The following is a 21,683-nucleotide window of genomic DNA, read 5'->3' as shown; positions in this document are numbered from 1 at the left end:
TAAAAGAAATTAAAATTAAAAAAACTCACAATAAATCCCCTACCCAACAATGGAAAGATATCCTCAACAGAATTGTGATAGTGGCATCCTTAAGAGCAGGAGGCAGAGGCAGGCAGATCACTGTGAGTTCAAGGTCAGCCTGGTCTACAAAGCAAGAGTAGGACAGCCAAGGAAACACAGAGAAACCCTGTCTCGGGGGGGGAAAAAAAAAAGGCAGCTGAGGAAATCATGCTGCTATTCTTCCTCGTTTCCCATCCCATCCTGCAGCCCCTCTGACCTGGGAGAGTCCAGGGCTGCTGGGATGCTGGGATGCTGACTGGTGACTGTCCCAGGCCAGCAGCCAGGAAACTGCGTCTGAGGAGAGTTGTTGGGTTTCTGTAAACAACCTGCCCCCACATGCTGCCCATTCACAGAAAGAAATGGTGCATACTCATAAAGACCTGCCCACTATCCCTCAGTTCCAGTCACATGGGTCCCCTAAACCTTTTCAAGGGCCACCCAGATTTTTTCTCTTCCTTGTCACTCTCCTAGTTTTTAGTGTCCCTGCCCTGCAGAGACTAGTCCCTCACACTCCTTCTCAAGTTGCAGGCCACACAGCTCTGTAGGCTCAGTTCTTTTAACCAATATATTTTATTACAACTTATTAACCGAACCTACGTCACTTATAACCCAACTAACCAAAACAATAGGAAAAGAGGATTAAAGAACACAATAACAATACTGTAAAGATATCAGTTCTAAGGAGCAATTCGCCTAGCATAGTCAGCAGAATTTCTTCTGCTGGAACCTGGAGTAACCAGAACCCAGAACCTCAGCAGGAGCTAGAGCCCAGAAGCCTTCCTTCGAGTGGTTCTCTCTAGGAGCGTCTCAGAAGTGGAGTGTTGAATAGCCAAAACTATCCAAAGTCTCCCAACGCCCAGCCTCCAGTTCTGGGCTCATTTATATATCCCGTCTATTCACGGGATCTTTTCAGCTGGCACCAATCAAGCTCCTGCACGAGGTGGTTGGTCTTCTAGTGGATTAACCTCACCTGTTCTCTCACAAGACAATTCTGATCCCACACTTGGGATCATAAAAAACAGGTTTATCTCTCCTTCACAGCTCCAACTGTCAGGCTGCCCTGGCTCTGCTCTGCAAGCCTCCCAGCATTCTTGCTGCCAGCCTAGAACACTACTGGGTCTAGTAGGGTGCTGCACCCCAATATCTGAGCCCTATAGTGAATTCTGAGCCCTTCATATAAAAGATAGGCAGCCTAACTTGTTAGCTTGGAATACAAGCCTCCTAGGATAAAAAACACCAGGCAAAAGACATCCAACACCCTAATTCCAATTCCTTTTGGTCTCATTCACAAAACAAATTATTTAAAAAAAAAAAAAAAAAAGGAATAAACGCCAATAACAACCATAGCTGTATCCCCTAAAAAGAACAATTTAAATAATATCCAACATTCAAAACACAGTGTCATGAAGATAAGCACAAGGAAAACGGTTGATGGCTGTGGAAAGGTGAGGAAATGGACAAAGGAACTGAGGACAATGTAGGATAAGAAAATAACTTTGGTTAGGGGTCACCTCCACAACGTGAGGAAAGGTAGTGGAAGGAGTTGTGGGCCTTCAGATTATTGGGCTTGGTGATGAGTGCCTGCTTATTCCTCTTGGTCAGGAAACTGGAGCAGTTCCCAGGTACCATCCATTGCAGATTCACGGACATTTCGGCAGGTCTTCTCCCTATGGTGTACCTGAATGTTTAATAAGACTTTCCTAAGGCTCATATATAGTTCAATCCAACATATTCTTGCCAACCTATTAGGCTTTAGTTAATGAAATCCTGTCCACCATTCCTTGGAATTTAGTTATTGCTATCTCCCTTTGATGGACCTTTTCCAGAAAGCCCTGAAAAACACCTTGCAACTAAGGAGCTTAGAATTCCAGCTGCTAACAACTTCATGAAGAGGAGTTCAGTTCCTTCTCCCTTTCTAGTTGTTAGTAACTTAGTCTCATGTTTCTCTACTCTCTGCCTTTCTCCATGAACTTTTTTAGAGAGGGTAAGGAGAAGTGTGACTATGACTAAGCACATTGTATACAAATTCATAAACATCAACACAACGCCAAAAAAGATCCAGGAGCCTCCTGCCATGGCGCCTTGGAAAGGGACCATAGTAGTTTTTATTTTATTATTTTTCTAGGCATTTAACTACATTTCTCAGGTTAGTTTAGAATCCTAGTTCCGTCTCTCCAACTGGCCATGTGTATGTAGCCATCTTTGCTCTGGCTCATGGATGCTCTTTGGGAGCTATGAACCGTTTTTAGACTATGCCTGCTTCTAATAACTTCTATCAAGCTACCTCCCATCTATAATCCAATATACTTGTTCATGTTTTTCATCTGGGCCGGATTATCCATCCACGCTGGCCATGTGCTTCTCCTCCATCTAACCCATAGCTGCCTTCCTCTCTTCCCTTCAAGTCTCTCTCCTTTTTCCTCATGGTGTTGTTTCTTCTTCACAGAAATCCTCTCTCTCCTAGCCCCACCTAGCTCCTCTATCCTGCCCAGGTGGGATGGCTTTTTATTAAACAAAAGGTAAGTTAAACAGACAGCAAGTAGTAATTAGCATCAAAATACATCAGACCATCCCCCCAACACTAACCCTAACCCTAATGCTGACCCTGACCCTAACCCTCTAACCCTCTAACCCTAACCCTCTAACCCTAACCCTAACCCTAACCCTGAGTCAAACCCTAACCCTAACCCTTCACCCTTGACCCTTGACCCCTGACCCCTAACCCTAACCCTAACCTAGGACGGTCTGGGGTTCCATCCACAGGCCTCATCCACAGCAGCCCTCCACCTGCTTTCTCTGTCCTCAGAGGGCAAGGTTTGCCACAAGGACCTAGCCGCTACCAGGGCCCGGCCACTAGGCTTGGAGTGCACACACAGCCACCCAGGCTTCCGGGGCTTCGTGACCAATCAGGGATGATGGGGAAAACAGGGCCTCGTGTGAGCCCTGCCTGCCGCATGGTCGGGCTCCGGGCTCCCAGCTCCCGCCTTCTCCAAGGCTCTCGGGACTCACCAGGTGAAGAGGAGGCCCTGGGGACTGTCCTGTCACTGAGGTGCGCCAGCCTTTCCATGGCCACTCTCCTCTGCCCGATGGCTGGTGCTCGCGGTACAGAGCCCAGAGTCCTACACTGGGCAAGAGGACCAGGGCCGCCAGAGCCAGAGCCAGCACCAGCGCTGGGCCCTGCAGGAGCCGCTTCCCTTTACGCCTCATCTGGGTGGCTTTGTGCATCCGGCAGCAGTTGATTGGCCAGCAGAAGCGGCTGAGGCGCTGGACCCGTGGTTTTTTCAGGATAAGATGGAGGAACCAAAGGGATAGAGGGGGTATGGAAGGGATTGGTGGGTGGGCTGGCCACCTCCCTTTGCCTTATGGTGGGTGGCGGGGGGGGGATTATTAGCAGGCTGGGGGTACTAGGTTTAGGGGAGAAAACTGTCCCATATTTTATGAGAGTACACTCACTTGAAGACCGATTGGCCAGTCAGCAGTTAGGGCTGGAACGGGAAGGGACCCAGACCCGCTGTTTCCTCTCCCTGGGGACTGAGCGGGATGATGAGTGTTGAGGACCCAGAGGGAAAATACACTGAGTTGGGAGTCTCGTCAGAGAGAGGTCTCAACTTTATTGTGGCGGCGTTCTCTTATATAGAGTATAGGGAGTGGGCGGAGCATAAGGTGTGGGGCCTATCAGTTTGTGTTACATGGCTGTTGCTAGGCGGGGCTTGCACCAGGATGTGCACGATTGGACTGTGTCGAGTCATTCCTATGCTGAAGTACCCAGCAGAGACTTGCTGAAAACCGAGCCAGGCTCGGTTTTATCCACAAGGCCTCAGAGGGCTGATGGATACCGCCTTGGGGTCCAACACATGAATGCATGGCTTTGACTTTAAAAATAACACGGAGACTGGAACAAGAGATCAGCAGTTAAGAGAAATGGATGTTCTTGCAAAGGATACAAGTTCTGTTCCCAGCACTCACATGGCAGCTCACAACCATTTTTAACTCGAGTTCCAGGAGATCAGATGTCCTCTTCTAGCCTCTGTGGGTACCAGGTACATACATAGTACACATACTTACACACAGGCAAAACATTCATATGCATAACATAAGTAAATATGCTTAAAAATTAGCACATTGAGATACTTCATATCTACTAGAATATTCTCAACTAACCCCCAAGAATAACAAGTGTGATAGAGACTGGAGACATTCAAACTCTTGTACATTGGTAGCAGGAGCTTGAGATAAAACATTCACTTTGGAGAATAGTCAGGAAGAAAAAAGTTAAGTATAGAGTCTATGAGTGACTAGCAATGCTACTTCTAGGTAGCTACCCAAGAAAAATGAAAATAAATGTATACATATATTCCAAGTAGCATCATTCCTAGGCACCACAAACTGGAAAATCCCCAGTGTTTACCAGCAGATAACTGGACAAACACTGTAGTAAACGTACAACTGAACAGTACTGAACACTAAAGGGACACTGTGTGCTTGGTGAGTGCTTTACCAATGTGACCATCTCCCTAGCTGCTCCCTCGTCTCTTTTATGCCATGTTTTTTCTTCTTATCCAGCAGCCTTGCCACCAATACTCTTGCCTGCTAAAGAAGATGAAATAATGTCCCTGGTGGGGTGAGAAATTCCTGAAATGAGACTCTCCCCTGAACAAACAGCCCCTTGCTCTCTGCCAGCAGAGCATCACTTGCTGCTGTTGGCTCCCAACTTTCTCACTGTCTCCTCCTCCACTTACAGACATCAGGCATGACATGGATGGGAAAGTAGCTATTGGGTGGCACACTGTCCACCTGAGGCAGCTTGTACGTCAGTGCTGCTGCATGCTGCTGTATTCAGTTTTGCCTTTGTTAATAGTTGAATATATCATTTCTAATTTTATATATGTTTTTCTTATTGTGCTGGTATGAGATGGTGGCAGTAGCTGCAGATGTCCTCCCTGCAGTTTGAAAGACATGACAGGTGTGTCTCTTTACCTGTTTCTGTATTTCAGCCTCGGACTGACATGCTCATGTGTGTTCTATTCAGGAGTCATTGGCAGTGCATTCTGTATGTCACACACACATGCATGCACGCACACACACACACACACACACGTACGCGCGCGCGCGTGCACACACACACACAGGGGGGGGGTGCGCACAATACTTAGGGATTATCATGGTAGTGTAATGAAATGGTACATTATATCGCTGTCCTGTCATTTGGCCCTGTGAGCTCTATACTATCCTTATGATTGTTTTCCTTTATGTAAATGCTTAAGTACTATACTATACCATAAATCAGGACAGATGAGTAAGTCAAGAGTAGACAAAAGCCAAAGGCAAAAGGGATCAGCTTCTCTCTCTTTACCACCCTTCCTTCCGTCTGTCTGAGTCTGGTAGGATTCAGAGTTGTTGGTGAGGCTCTGGTCACATAGACATCCCCTGGTGACTCAGGGCCTGAGAATTTGCTCTAGAAATTTCTCTGGTAGGAAGTACAGGTTGTTCTGTGAGTTATCATGGAAGCATATGATTGCAGAGATTTGTTAGATATCCACAGGGTGGCTTCTTTGGTGTAGTCTCCATCCTGGAGTCTGTCGTCAGCTGTGCTTGTGGGCAGATTCCCTTAATTCACCACTCAGGTACTATAACACAGGTAGTGCAAGCTGGAAACCCAGCATCTGAGGGGTCATTATTCCCTTCTTACTAGAACTGTTGCCTACCTTTCTCTCTCCTTGCCCCATGCACCTTGTCCCCTCCTGTTACATCACTAAAACCAGTGCAAAGTCCAACAGCTAATGCCAAATGTAATTAGAACCAATGAATGTTTCACACCTCTGTAGCACTGTTTGCTCCCTAGCTATAGGGAGGTCCACTGACAACTCATCTGTCAGAATAGCCCCTGGTACTGACCAATGTTTCCCCAAGTCCACACTTCATTCCTCCCTCCTTTTGCTCTCCAGTCAGTGTGCACCTTCATCGAATGTGTGGAGTTTCTGCTGAGTCTTTGTAGCTATCTGTCCAGAACATAACAGAATATGTGGATGTCTTTCACTGTTGAACACTTAAGAGCTGGGAGAATATGATGAGTAAAGAATAATAGAATGCTGGATACTGAAGAGGTGACTGTTAATCCCTCAGATGGGAAGAGAAAGACCAAATTCATCATGTCCAAATCAATTAAAGCAAATAATTAATTAAAGCAAGTTTTAAAAATTCATGTACATGAAGAAGAAGAAAAAAATTCATGTACATGGCCTTCTCCCCCTAAGGTGGGGTTTGGGAGATAAGCATTGGATGAGAGGAAGACAAGGTTTTATAGCTCAGGGGTAGGGGTTTTCCAAATGGGGGATTTGGCAAGCAAAACAGGCTGGGTTGCAGGAGCAGAACCTAAGCATAACAAGTTAGTCATAACAACCTCCTGAAAAAAGACATGACTGCAAGGTGGTCTTAACATCAAGATGTCAGAACAAGGGGCTGTAACAAGCCTTTTGAAACAAAGGTAGGGTTGCAAGATGGTTAGTAACTTTAAAACAAAGACATGCTTACCATTCCTGGAGCAGGCAGTATGGAATGGTTTGTAGTTAAGGTTACAGGTAGGGCACAGCCCAATCCTTGAGAAACAGGTTTGATCATAAACAGGAATGAACTTTTACTGTAAGTCTTTACCATAAAAACCTTTACTGAAGTATCTACTATAAGATGACTTTTAAGTCTAAAATGGGGGTAGGCTGATTTCTCAGTAGCTACAGAGTAACCAAGACTTACTTTAATTGCTATATCAGCTTGGTTTGGGGTTTTGATTTTGGTTTCTTATCCAAGAAGAGACTTTGTTTCCTTCAGATTCTGCCTGTGGGAGACTTACTCTGTGGCTACCTCTGGAAATTGCTCTTTAGACTTGCCATGCCTGGCTGGGAGCTCAGCTGAGAGGATTTGCATAGCATGGGTAAGGCCCTGGGTTCAAAGCCTTCAGCTCTCCTGTACCCCACTAAGTGTTTTATTCAGCTTCTCTGCTTATGTACAGGCCGGGCCGCATACTTAATGTGCAGAGGGTGATGGAAAGGGCACCAAGTGGGGAGGAGGAGGAAAGGCAAGTTGTTGTGATTCTGCCACATGCGTGCTGAAGCTTCTGCAGCCCAGGACATAAAATATTGCTACAGAGTAATGTAAACAGGAAGTTATCAGAAGAAATACAAAACAATAAAGAAACTAGACAGTGCTCAACCTCTCTAGACACCAGAAATATGCCCAGTAAATAGTAGGGAACACCACTGCCCATAAGGTTGACAAAAATTAAATACTGCACACACTCCAGCAGCTCAAAACCACATCCTGTCATATCATGTACTTCTAATAGGAACAGGCACCCTTACAGTGTCTTCAGAGGTGACCTGAGAGCACAGTGTATCCTCTTCCAGGAGTCTATGCTACAGAGATGCTCATGTACAGATACTTATGCAAGGATGCTTATTTCAACTTTGTATTAACCCAAAATGGAGAGGATAGCATGCCCATATGATCAGAGGAGGTTAAGTAATGACTATGCTGTGCTGGCCACTGGGCAGTAACTCACAGCTCTCACTTTGCAAATACAGATTTTGCATCTGGAGCAAGCTCACCAAGCTGTTCTCTTCACTGCTCAGAGGAAAATGGATTGGCATGATAAAGAACAAATTTTACTTTCTACTTTCTACCCTTCTGAATTATTTGAGATCTTGTCCATAAGCTTGTGTTTTTAGGGTATTACTTTGTTATTTGAAATAAATATTTCTTTGGGGCCAGCCATCTCTAGCAAACAAGGTAAGTTCTATCATTTCTCTAGGCTGCTGGGTGTAGCCATCACAGAGGAGTCCTTGACAGTTTAGTCTTGGCCTCACAAACAACCTCTCAGGCACTCTGAAGTCTGTGTAACCAAACTGAGCCACCTCTTGCAGTGGCAGTTTCTGAAAGGATATTCTATTGCCACAGGAGATCGGGTGTTGCCTTCTTATTAGGTCCTCTGGGTCTAGTCTAGAAATTTCAGTGCACACTTTGACAGGATTTTCTCCTTAATCTTTTGGAAGAAATAGTTTTCCTCAAAAGTGCAATGTTAGTTTCCCTTGGAAATATGAGGGTAGATATCAGAGCATGCTGCTTCTGTCTATCATCCAAATGTGTTGCACATTCTCTAAGTCCTCACATTCAAGTTCCCTTCTGAGTGAGTCTGCTTGTTAGCCACTGTGCCAAAGTAGGGAAAGCTTAGGCTCATGGGAGCATGCAGCCTCCTAGGGAAACTATCTTGATCTCTTTGACCTTTGGGTTGCTCCTCCTAACTGACATCACTGTCCCTAAGAAGCTGTCTGGGGTGGTCTCTGACCTTTGTTTGTATTTTGAAGGTAGTAAGGAAGCCTGAGTCCCAAAGAAGCATGGTCACCTTGGATACCAAATCTACTCTCCCTAAAAGGGATCCAGGACCAGGAGGAAAGGACAGTGTTGACTCCTAGCTGTGCTGTTTAAAGGGATGCCCATGGAGTGTTAGAGTCAGAAAGTGTTGCTGGGTACCGCAGATAGAAGTTTGTATTTCTATCACCAGAGCATAATAGCCTGGTGTGTTTTAAGGGGACTTGCACTGGCTGCCCTGGATCCTATGTTATTTTTGTTTTAAATTTCTGTTAATGTCATGTCCATTTTCCTAGAGAAGCCCATTTTTTCTTGTCTTTAAAAAAAAATCACTTTTCTGTGTGTTCTGTCTGCTGCATGTTAACTATTAAACTTCCCCTCAGATGGGAAAGGAAAGGAAGCAGTGACTTGAGGCTTTTCCCAAATGAATTTAGATGCCTATTCTTTCTTGTTTTCTTCTCTTAATGAGTGGAAGCTGTTGGTTAAGAATCTTCATGGTTAGAAAACATTGACAGGGAAGGGATTAGAAGTGGGAACTTTTATTCTCTCAAGTGCAGAAGGCTTGCTAACCAGTGCCCTGCACTTAGCAGATGCTCAGTAAACCTGTGGGGTTTGACTAAAACTCACCTGTTGAGAATGCAAGACACAAAGAAGGAGAGCAAGTTTGATTGATCAAACTCTCAAACTTTATTAGTCAGGCCGAAGCTTTTATAGTTCAGAAGGCTGGGAAGCATATTGCTATAGCAACTCGTCTGCAGGCTTTTCTCAAAACACAGGGAATTCCAGGCAGGGTCATAATGTCCTGCCACACAGGGTATCTTGCTCTGTCTTCATCTAGCTTTAGTCTAACTGCTGACTCACAACAGGGTGGCTCCATCCCTATCTGTCTTTAACTGCTGACTCACAACAGGGTCAGCTAGTTTCTGGTGAAAGGTAAGCTCTGGGAAAGACAGAGACTTAAAGGTGCAGACTTGGACAAGATGGCTGAACATTGGCCATATGGCCTATTGTCCCCAACAATACACATATACACATAACTAAAAAGAAAATATAAATTTAAAAACAAAACCATTCATGTGGAATTTACTCATTTAAAACATACAATTCACTGATTTTCAGGTCATGCACAGAGCTAGGAAACCATTATTATTATCAGTTATAGAACATTTTCATCATCCCCCAAAACAAAACAAAACAAAAAATCCATAGCAATTAACTGGCTCTCCCTATTTCCCCTAACTATTACCCACTTCCTACCTCTAGGGACTTAACCTATTCTGGTTATTTCATTTCACTGTGGCATATATCAGTATATTGTTCATATTGTAGAAATATATTTCTTTTTATGGATGCAATACATCTTATTCATCCATCTGGGTTTTTTTGATATTGGTACTAAAGATAATGATAATGTAGACTTGAAGACCGAGGCCCTGAATCAAATATGACTTTAATATTTTGGTCCTTTGTCACTGCAGTGGGGAAATGATGGTATGATGCACAGAGCTAGATGTCAGCAGGACAGGCTACTTTCATGTGCCATATTAGCTCATTTGGGACATGTTGAATTAGAAGATGGCAGGTTATTGGAGTATAGGCCATCTGGTAGATACTTAGACATGTGGATCTGGTCCTGGGCTGGAGGCAAGGCTCTATGTGGAGATTTTAGTGGTGTGAATGTGTAAGACTGGAACAGGTCTGTGGAAGAGAAGAGCTCAGGGACTGGCAATAAAACCAAAAACACATCCACATTTAGTATGAAGGTACGAAGTGAATTTTTTTCTTTAAAATTTTCACTTGTGACCTGATTGGTAGGACATGCCTTTAATCCCAGTACTAGGGAAGCATTTGGGGCAAAAAGGGACCTTGCTAGGTTTGTGTATGTGTGTGGACAGATTTTTTTTTCTTTGGGCAGGGTCTCATTGAACCCAGAGCTTACTGTCTTGGCTAGAATCTCTTGGGATCCTCCCAGTTCTGCCTCTGGAGCACCAGATTTACAGGGTGTGTTGTGTCTGGCCTTTTACATGGGTCTGGAATTGGACGTGTGTCCTCATGCTTGCAAAGCAAGTACTTATTTGTTGATCTGTCTTCCCAGTCCCTAAGAGAACTGAGGTAAAGTTCACAGGGTAGAGGGAACAGTAGAAGATCACAGTGGAGGCTTCTGATCTAGGCTAGATACACTTTAGGAACTAAGAGGTCTTCCCTGGTCAGATATAATCTTTGTAAGTTTTGTCGGTAACCATATTTTTTTTACACCCTGCAGAAACATAAACATAACCACATCTCCATATCAAAACTATTTCACGTTTCCAGTCCATCATTGACAGATCTTTATAGGATATTGGTTGTCCTAGTTCCTCATTTTTTTCTATAATCCAGGGTTTCTCAGGTGTTATCCCTTCATCACCAACATTAAGAAAATTTAAAGTCAAAAAAGTAAAAAAAAAAAAAAAAAAAAAAAAAAAAAAAAAAAAAACCCTTCCCTTTTGTTTAATAAGCATCACTTTTAAGGTACTATTAGCTCTTCCCTACAACTGCTTGTCCTGTAGGATTGTGTGGTATACCAGTAATGTGCTTTATATTATAATATGTAAATAATTTCATCTTATGGGACACATATGCAGGAGCATTGTCAGTCTTAATTTGTGTAGGTATTCCCATAATTGCCATTATTTCCAATAAATGAGTAATTACACAGTCAGCCTTTTCAGAACTTAAGGCAATTGAGCACTGAAACCCAAAATATGTATCAATGGAATGGTACATTCCATTACCTTAGTCTTCCAAATTCTGCAAAATGAAACATCCATCTGCCAGATTTCATTCCTTTTGGTACCTGTAGGATAAATTCCAGCAGGTTTGATTATACAAAGAACACGTAGGACACTTATTAATTACTTCTCTGGCTTGTGTCCAAGTAATAGGGAACCTTTTCTTCAAATCCTTACCATTAACATGATGTTTTTCATGAAATTTTGAGGCCTTTGACACAGTTCCTATTAATAATTGGTTGATTTCCTCATCTCCTTGTGTGAATGGACCTGGTAAACCTGAATGGGATTGACTATGAGTAATATACAAGGGATAGTATCTACTTTGATGAGCTGTTTGCAGTTCCATAAATAATGTAGTTAATTCTGAGTTATCAGGAGTAAATTTGGCAGTTTCTATATGCAAAACAATTCTTTTTGCATATTGAGTCAATAATTATGTTAAATTACATTATAATTATATTAAGAGATTCAGAAAAATCTAACAATACCATAAGGATTGCATACAATTCTGATTTTTGAACTGTGGTAAATGGGCTTTTGATCACCTTAGTCATTATCATCTTATAAACAGCCATGCACAACTTATTTGCATTAGTATAGAAGGTGGGTGCACCAGAAATCAGTGTCCTCTTTACAATACTTGGAAGGTTCCAATTAGTTCTTTTTATAAACTGTGCATCTTTGCTTTTTGGGTATTTGTTATTAATTTCTCCCAATCTTCATTGTTGACCCATAATGACATAATCTCAGCATTAGTAAGAGACACTACAATTCCACTGGGTCTGTTTCTGACAGTTGATGAGATCTTATTCTTCCCTTTGTAATCAATTCAGAAATTTTTTCTATGTATGTCTTCAATTTTTTACTTTGTTTATTCTCTAAGAAAATCCACTCCATGATTCGGTCTTGTCTAAAAAACAAAATAAAATAAAAACTGCTATGATCCCTCTCCAAAGCACCATGGCAGAAGGTTCCTGGATCATTTTTGGCTTTGTCTTGGCTTTTATGGATGAAATGTGCTTAGTCACAGTCATACTTCTCCTTATCCTCTCAAAATAAGTTCAGGGAGAAAGGCAAAAAACTCAGAGATGTGAGACTAAGCTACTGGCAACTAGAAGGGAAGAAGGAACTGAACTCTTTTTTCATAGAATTGATAGTGACTGGAATGCAAAGCTCCTTAGCTACAAGGTATTTGTCAGTGCTTTCTGGAAAGGGTCCACCAACAAGAGACAACAATAACTAAATTCCCAAGAATGGTGGACAGGTTTTCACTAACTGAAGCCTAAATTGGCACAACTGACTCAAGGCTAAGAATTTTCTTGTTTCCTTGCTTGAAATTTCTAAAGATTTGACAGGAATCAAGATGAAATATTTGAGAAGGGTGATCTAGGCACATGTCTTTACTCACAACACAATAAAGACAAAGACAGGTGGAACTCTGAGTTGTAGACCAGTCTCGTCTCCACACTAAGATAGGGCATGACCCCCTGCTTAAGATAAGTCACTTGTGGAATAGCCTAGTATTTAAACTGGCACATCTTTCCTTAAATTTACTATATGTGTTCCTTTTTCTTAACAATGGATTATATGTCCTTACTGGTCTAACGGATGGAAACACATCAATCTTATATTTGTGTGGGGAAAAATGGTGTCCTGGCCATATAAAAGGCCAATCTTGAAAATGAACTGCCTACAGGAGAACTGGGGCCAAAGAGTTATTAGCCTGAGATATGTTTTGTTGATCAGTGTAAAGACCGAGGTTGGATGGGGAGAGAGACAGGCAAGCTGCATGCCTCACACATGGAAAAGCTTGTGTATACTGAATGTGTTGAGATATCACTGCTCTGGCCTGAAACACTGCTCTAAAGAAGCCAGCCAATCTCCTTGAAAGTGGAACTTCCATGGGAGATATGGTGCCAAAGAGTAATCGGCCTAAAAGATATGTTTTATGGGTCAATGTAAGGACTAAGGTTGGAAGTGGAGACAAACATGCCTCCCATGTTGAGAAAGGGTGAGACAAAAACACCCACAACAAATGTGAAAAGCCAGATACAAGATGCCTATGGTAAACATAAACCCTAAAATAAAATGGGAGTTTATGTAATATTTATTTAAAGCTTAATGCCTTTTCCTTTGCTCAGGGCAACCAGCTTGTTTCTAAAATGAGAAGCATTTTTATGGGAAACAGGTAGCAGCCTAGCCTACACATCAGATGCCATTGAGCCTAGAGAAGGACATTTAGAACTATACAATCTTGTTTTGATTTCAATATGATAATAATTGTATGTTCATTGTTAATGGTGATGTTATATTTCCTCTTTGAAAGAGGTCAAAATGAAACAGACCTGGATAAAAGAGAGACTGCTAAGTCAGTCTATACTCACATGAATTCAAACTGCAGAACAAGCAGTTTACTTATATTGCTAATTCTACTACATGGGAATAGCTCTGAGACTGGCTGAGACATGAAAGTCTATGCATAGCCAAAGCCTCTTCTTGGTTAAAGAATCCTCATGATTTATTATTAGATGCCATTCTTTGTATGGCATGAGTGAAGAGATGTCTTTCTTAGGTTCATACACCCTTAATTGTTCTGTGCATCCTGCACACCTCATACATTTATAGTATTAGGATGGCATAATGCTTGTGGGAAATTATATGTTTTCAGAATTAAAGAACTGGACCCTGCCGCTGGATAAGACCTTCCAGGGTTCATCCCTCCAGCATTCTGCATTCTTCACGTTCCAGCCCCAAGTGCCTACCCCACTATGGGAAGTAGTCTAGGGGATTAATATCTGCCCTGCTCCAGGTTAACTAAGGCTATTTTAAACTATAACAGGTGTCTGTGTCTTGATTGATTGTTAATGGATTAGAAATATTGCCATAACAATAATTATAGGCTTAATAATAAACACTATTAAGGCATACTGGTAAAAGTAACCATAACAAATTGACACCCAGTGATTAGGCTTACTGGTAAATTAACCCCAACAGTATGAACTAGAGGTAATAGAAGTGTTTAGTAAAGAGGGTTTTCAGGGCATGATAGGGTTATTATACACAGTATTCAAAGCAACTGTGATTGCATGAACATGACATACAAGTCAAGCCAGCCTAAATCACAGCATGGATGAGGTGGGCTGGTGGTGGGACTTATGAGAAGCTGTTGGAAACTGATGGTAGTTAGGGGAAGGAGTCTGTTTTCTGCAGGGATGTGTGAGGCAGAGAGATAGAATTCCCTAAAAAAAAAAAAAATGGAATTTTCTAAAGCTGTAAAATAATCTGTGAAAGGGTGTGGTCACTATTCACATACTTTTCTGATGCAGTTGTCTTCTAATGAGTGTTAACCCACATGGCTATTGGCACATCACCCTCGGCATCAAGACACCATGAGAGACAGTTAAGTCCATCTCTCTGCTGTACATACCTCTTCCAAAGCTTTAACTTATTTAACTTGTGGCCAAGAAAAGAAGTAAATATAAATGAATGCTATTCATAAATGCAGCAAGACCACAGAACTGGAAGAAGCAATCATCTCTGTGGATTTTAACTTGGGAGGTAAAGCCCTTTGAACATCTGACATTTCATGAACACCCTTTGGACGTTGTATTTCAGTAGAGGAGATAGGAAGCACCACTATCATAACATTATTTACAGAGAAAAGAAGTGGGAATACCCGAGAGTGTAGTAGAGCTTCTTCTAGCACTTGGTGAGCACTAAATAGGCTAAGACTCAAGAAAGCTAGAGAAAAGAGACACAGGAAATAGATATTTCTTCAGACCTGCCCTTATAATCACAGTTCTGAACTTGTAACTCTGAGGTAAGACTGTCAGTGTTTGGAGACTTGGGATAGTAGACAATAATTTTTCAAGGCCCTTGTCTTCCTTTGGAATGGCTAAAAAGAACATTACAAGGAGACATACATGGATTATGATATGATTTTGGAATAATTGAAGAATCTAATAGATAGAAAAAGTCACCATCACTCAAAAAGATGCTGGTCTCTTAAGTCTTTTATAATCAGGCAGAAGCATGATGATACACACTATTCTCCTGCCTTAGGAACACGCAGGAAATAAGAGATGCTCTCTTGTCTACAGTGGTGACATAAGAGAGTGATGTAATTTAGCTTGAATATAATGAAGGGATATGGAAAAAAAAACAAAGAAAACTGCAATCCCTCATTAACTTTTTCAAAAACATATAAGGGAGCAACTTCTCAACTTATTTTGTGAGTCTAGTATAGTATTTTAATGCCAAAATTAAACAAAGCTGCTAAAAGAAATGAATGGTATAGCAATATATGAAGATAGTTGTAAAATTCAATAAAAACTAGCATTTTCCTGATGACTAAGGATGTTGAACATTTCTTTAAGTGCTTTTCAGCCACTGGAGATTCCTTTGTTGATACTTCTCTGTTTAGCTCTGTATCCCATTTTTTAATTGGGTTATTTGGTTTGTTGGTGTTTAATTTCTTAAGTTCTTTATATATTTTAAATATCAGCTCTCTTTCAGGTATAGGGTAGACCAAGATCGTATACCATTTAACACAGGGGAACTTAACAGTATAATTTTATTTCCTAGATTCAAATTGTATTAGTTTCCAAAACTCATCCCTAGGGACAGAGTACAGATGCATTTTAGTACAGTTAGAAGATTAAGTGTCTCCATCTCCTACATGACCTCAGACTTCAAGGAAGCTTCCTCAGGGACTCAGAGTGAGCAAAACCCCAGATTGTTGTCTGTGCTGTGGTGAGAGCCCTTCTGGTCCCAGCCATGATGCTCAAGGGCTTATGCAATATATGTTTCATCAATATACTCCAGACCAGAGATATGGACTGTTAATAAATTAGTTTCAACTAATCAGTGAATTGTTTAGAGACAAGTACTCCCAAATAACTGTTGCTAAGACAAACTAAACAAACCAAAAACAAAAAAACCCCCAGAAATAATTAATTCCTGGGAGGACAAAGGTGAGACAGGTTTGTCTTTTAATAAAGCACTCAGTAGCCATTCTTTCTATACTTGGTTTCATTTTTCCACTGGAAAAATTAAAGTATCTTGCTCTGTAACTTGAGGTAGGTGAGGAAGATTAGAAGATTCCTTTAGTATGGAGATCTTTGGCTGTCTAATTAAACTGAGGTCTCTCCATCTCCCTGTCTCCCTGTCTTTGTTTCTCTCTTCTTTTCTTTTGGCAGGCATTACAAAGCCTTCAAGATTTCAGCATACTTGTTAAATGAATTTGAAGTTTGTGTCATTTGATAGTCTCTGCCTCCTGAAGTATTATTTAATAATTGTGGATTTGGGACACATAGGTTACCTGACATGCTGTCTAAATAGCTGCATGTAATGATTACTCTGTGTTTCGGAAGATCCTGGGGATTCATCTCAACTGCAGCAGCAGCTACAGTAAGTTTTTAATCTAACATTTTCCCAAGTTCCCCTCAAGAAATTTTCAATAAAAATAATCAAAACAACACTTTTTGAACATCTTCAGATGTTTTAGGAGGTTTTACAAAAACATTTGTTCCTTTTAACTATAGATATGGATACAAATGCATGCTAATTTTTTAAGTATGAAGTTTACAATTCATGAAACTGCAAAAGCCCATTTTAGGGTTTGAGTGTGGGAGCCTGGTGGGTCACTGAGCTTTCTGCTGAGCACAGCATAGGGAATGCTACTCTGGATACTTTATTGGTTTGTTCACAGTCACACATTTTATAGAAGAAATGCTTTGTCTTGAGGCGGATCAAATTGTACCAATAGCAGGAGACCCAGAATACATCTGAGAATCCAAAAAGGCTCTTTGGAGTTAGAGCTACGATAGACATGTTACCCTAACCACAGTCAAGTCAGGCCAGACTGGGAGGAAGTGGGGCAGCATTTGAATTCTGTTTTTCCAAAGAATCCTCCAATTCTGAAGCTGAAATTCAAAGGTAAATACATTAAAAATTCAGTGTCTGGAATGGAGCAGGATTCTTTCTGCTGTGATTGGGAATGAGTTGAAAGTTCGTGCTCAGGAACACTTTTAATCTTGACTTCATCAAATGCTCTTGGGTATCATGTTAAATGGTCAGAACTTGTTTTCACAATAGTAGAACATGTCCCAATACATAAATAAATATCTTTAACCTTACCCTGAGAATCAAGAAAGGTATTGATTAACATGAATTGGAAGTTATGTCTCTGACCTTTAGGGCTATTGTTTCCCTTATTGTATTATATTGTATCATCCTAAGAAATTTAAGATGCTCAGACAGAAAATATCAGTGTTACGGTTTAGCATACTTAGGCTGTTCTTGTCCTCTGTCACAGACTAATAAGCTCTGGTTCCTTAAAATTCACCTATTCCTTGGGCACTCAACTTTAAAGTGTGTATAAGTTGATAAAATACAATGTACTCAAGAATTTCTAGTGTAGAACGGTTCCAGAGTCTGCGGACTGGAGAACTGAACTCCGTGCCATCTAGCTTTCTTTTGGAGCTTAACAGAGGACTGTGGAGGTTTCCTGTGACCACAACTAGTGTCTTCAAGTCACTTCTCTGCAATGCTGACCCTCAAAGTGAACTTATCTGTGTTGGGGACACTGGCACAGAGTAAATGCTAAAGAGCTAGATTCAGACATCCTGAGTTTTGGTCCAGGGTTCTCTACATTTTATCACTGGGACTTTAGGTAAGTTGTTTACCTTTCACCCACAGACTTCTTTTCTTTAAAATTCACATATAAATGTGTCTAAACCCTTTGACACTGTTGTGAGGAATAGGTAAAATACTACACACAAATTACTTAGTAGAGTGCCAAGGGCACTGCCAGTGCTCAGTGTAAGGATGTCCCACAGGAAGCCTGTGCAGGACATGTAAGCCTCAGTATGCTGCCACAAAGGTGAAAAGCAGAGTGCACTAAAAACTTCCTGTCAGAATATCTGAGCATGGGAATTTAAATAAGTGGCATGGTTTTCTCAGTGTGGCATGAGGTTGTCCATTTACATCTTTGCCTCCCATTGACATCTTTTATGGAAGATTGATCTCTCCCTGCTCCTCAGGGTGTGCTATTAGTCTTTCAACCAGTGTAGGGAATTAAACATTATTCCTTTAACCTGCCATTGAGCAACAAAGACATCAGTTTTGACATATGGTTGAGTTGTTCAGTTTGTCTTTGTGTCTGCATGATGTGAGGAAAAAAAAGTAATCTTAGTGTTTTAAAAGAGAATTAGAATGTATTCAGATTACTAAAAATTTGCAGGAAATAGAACTATTAACTGAACTAATGATGATAGTCAAGGTTTTGATTTTATATGTGGTTTTTATTATAAGATATAACTTTGGTGCAGACATTTGAGTAGTTATGAAAACATATTAGTCCTTGATTTGTTATCCTAAGGATTAACTCCTCTAGAGAAGATCTGGCAATTTAAAATGCACTCCATTTTATTCTTAGAGGTTCTTGTTCCTGAGAGGATTCTTTATACTTTGGGTCATTTGGAATGGAGGCTGTAAACCTGGGCTTAGAGCTGTAAGGTCCATGTGTCAATGAGGTATTCTTGAGGCTACTTGGAAAGACATCTCTTTTCCACAGATCTCAGCACATATCATGACCACATGTGATGAGGACAACTCATCTCACTCTTTACAGTTCTGGTGTATGAGGAATATATGAAGATACTTTTTAAAAAAAGCAAACTGAAGTCCAGGAAAGAGTGAACACTGATAACAACAAAACAGTTTTAAATAAGAAGCTTGAGTGACATCTGCATCTTCATCAAGTATATGAAGCAGATTTTGTATTAAGTTGATTCTGGTTGATTATTCAAGCTTTTTTCAACTTACTGCATTAATAAATTGTTGATTAGTAGGGTTAGTTCACATGAGAGCCTGTACGTGACAGTTGAATATACATGACCCCCAGAATGATTCTAAGTGTTGTGTGTGGGGCCATCTCATCTTCTACCCCGAGTGCCCATTCATGTCTTTGTCCTATGATCATTTGGTAAATTGACAATCACAGTTTTATGAGAATATTCCATTATCTTTTAGCTATATTTAGATGCTATTTCTTGGATTTCCACAGTGTGTTAACATACAATCACTTATATTTGTTGTGACATATTTTACTAAGCTTAAATATTCATGTTTTCAATATAGGACTAAATATAGAAATAAAAATTATTTTCTGATCATAAAAGTAATAATGTAATGTATAGTAATTTGGAAAATGATGAAAAATTAAAGAATGAAATAACAAGTAACCTATAATCTTGTATCTTAAGCAAATACCCTCAATATTTTAACTATTTAAAAATTTCAGTATATGTTTTGAATGACTGTAGAGCATTATTATTTTGTATTTTGAAATTTGAGTGTGTGTATTTGTGTGTATGTGCACATGTAGTGCATGTTTCTATGGCAAGGGCTTCCCTGGAGCTGGAGTTGTATTTGATTGTGAGGCACCTGATGTGGGCTCTAAGAACTGAACTGAAACCTCTGCAGGCACAGCAATCATTCCTAACCACTGAGCTATCCCTCCAGATTCTGCCTTATTTTTGATTAACATGTAGTAATTGCAGATTTAAAAAAGACACAATATGTATTTCAACACATGGACCAATACGTACTGATCATATCAGGGTCCTTAATATTTCTCTCTTATTGTTGCCTTTTTATATTTGGGGACTTGGAGCTCCACTCAGGGCATCATAAAACATATAGATTATTGTGAACAGTAGTCATCCAACTGTGATGTGGAACTTGTGGCAGTTCTGTCTTTGAGTATTTAATTATTTGTTACCTGTTCTTGAGCTCCCTATTTTACAGTTCTATTTGTACATTTAGATTGATGATGGTTTTAGCATTTACTTATGAGAAAGAATATGTGATATTGACATTTGATTTATTTCATTTAAAATTTCCTCCATTTCCATCCATTTCTGCATAGATGTGAAGGAAAGGGAACATATATACTTGTGTTTTAACATCAGTGATTCACAGCCTATATAAAATGGTATGTGAAAAATTCAAAATTTAATTTTATTCTTAAAATACACATCTAAAGCAGAATCTTAACTACTAATTGAAGAATTATAATCACTGTATTTTTGCTTCTGTTACATTTATACAGCTAGGATATAAAAATTTACTTAATTTATATAATTAGTTATATAAGTTAGTGTTGAAAGACTATTAACATGTTATAATTTAGGTGTCTTGCTAGTCTCCAATATTTTTACCACTAATGATCACTGTGTTCCATCATTCCAATGTAAAAGTCAAGTTTTCAAATTACTCCTCTGACTGCAGGAAATTAGATCCTTCCTTTGGGATGTTCCATATCTTTTAAGAATTCTTTTGAATTAAAAAAATAAAGACTAGGAAAGTCAACAAAGCAAATGTTTGACCTTTTTCTATGGAGTTTTGGGGCAACTAGGTCTCATCTGTGACATGGTAGAATTCTTAAGATTAGAATTTGGGGACTATTTAATCACTATGATTTTCTCTTTTCATGTTTCCTGAAGATAGAATATTTTCATTTGAATTTTGAATAAAACTAATCATACCACACAGATGGAGAGTAACAGGAATGTCACTGAATTCATCTTGATGGGTCTTACACAGAACCCCCAAATGCAGAAAGTAGTGTTCATGACATTTTTGGTTCTGTACATGATAACAATTTCAGGCAACTTGCTCATTGTGGTCACCATCATCAACAGCCAGGCTCTGAGCTCCCCAATGTACTTCTTCCTGAGCCACCTTTCTTTGATAGATACAATTTACACTTCTTCTTCAGCTCCAAAGCTGATTGTGGACTCCCTTCAAGAGAACAAAGTCATCTCCTTTAATGGATGCATGGCTCAAGTCTATGCAGAGCACATATTTGGTGCTACTGAGATCATTCTCTTGACAGTGATGGCCTATGACCGCTATGTGGCCATCTGCAAACCTCTGCACTATATGACCATCATGAGCTACAAGCTCTGCATCCTTCTGGTTGGAGTGGCCTGGACTGGAGGATTTCTCCATGCAACTATTCAGATCCTCTTTACAGTCTGGCTGCCCTTCTGTGGCCCCAACATCATAGACCATTTTATGTGTGACTTGTACCCGTTGTTGGAACTTGTCTGTATGGACACACACACCCTTGGCCTCTTTGTTGCTGCTAACAGTGGCTTCATCTGTCTATTTAACTTCCTCCTCTTGATGGGATCCTATGTGATCATCTTGCACTCTCTAAAGAACTACAGCTTGGAGGGCAGGCGCAAAGCCCTCTCCACCTGTGTATCTCACATCACAGTAGTTATTTTATTCTTTATTCCTTGCATATTTGTATATCTACGCCCAGTGATCACTCTGCCAATTGATAAAGCTGTTGCTGTCTTTTATACAATGGTGGCCCCTATGCTCAATCCCTTAATCTACACTCTCAGGAATGCCGAGGTAAAAAATGCAATAAAGAAACTCTGGAGAAGAAAAGTGACTTCAGACAACAATTAA

General features: G+C 40.5%; 1 protein-coding gene across 1 annotated transcript; it reads left to right on the top strand.

Moving 5' to 3' along the window:
* Positions 1-20,753: 20,753 nt before the first annotated feature.
* LOC127193189 (olfactory receptor 4C12-like) lies at positions 20,754-21,683 on the top strand. The gene has a single exon (XM_051150513.1). It carries the CDS (start codon positions 20,754-20,756, stop codon positions 21,681-21,683), a length of 930 nt encoding a protein of 309 aa, XP_051006470.1.

The sequence above is a fragment of the Acomys russatus genome, chromosome 8 (assembly GCF_903995435.1).
Source record: "Acomys russatus chromosome 8, mAcoRus1.1, whole genome shotgun sequence".
NCBI classification, from domain to species: Eukaryota; Metazoa; Chordata; class Mammalia; order Rodentia; family Muridae; genus Acomys; species Acomys russatus.
The sequence above is the reverse complement of the archived record's forward strand: the minus strand, read 5'-3'. Positions and strand labels throughout refer to the sequence as shown.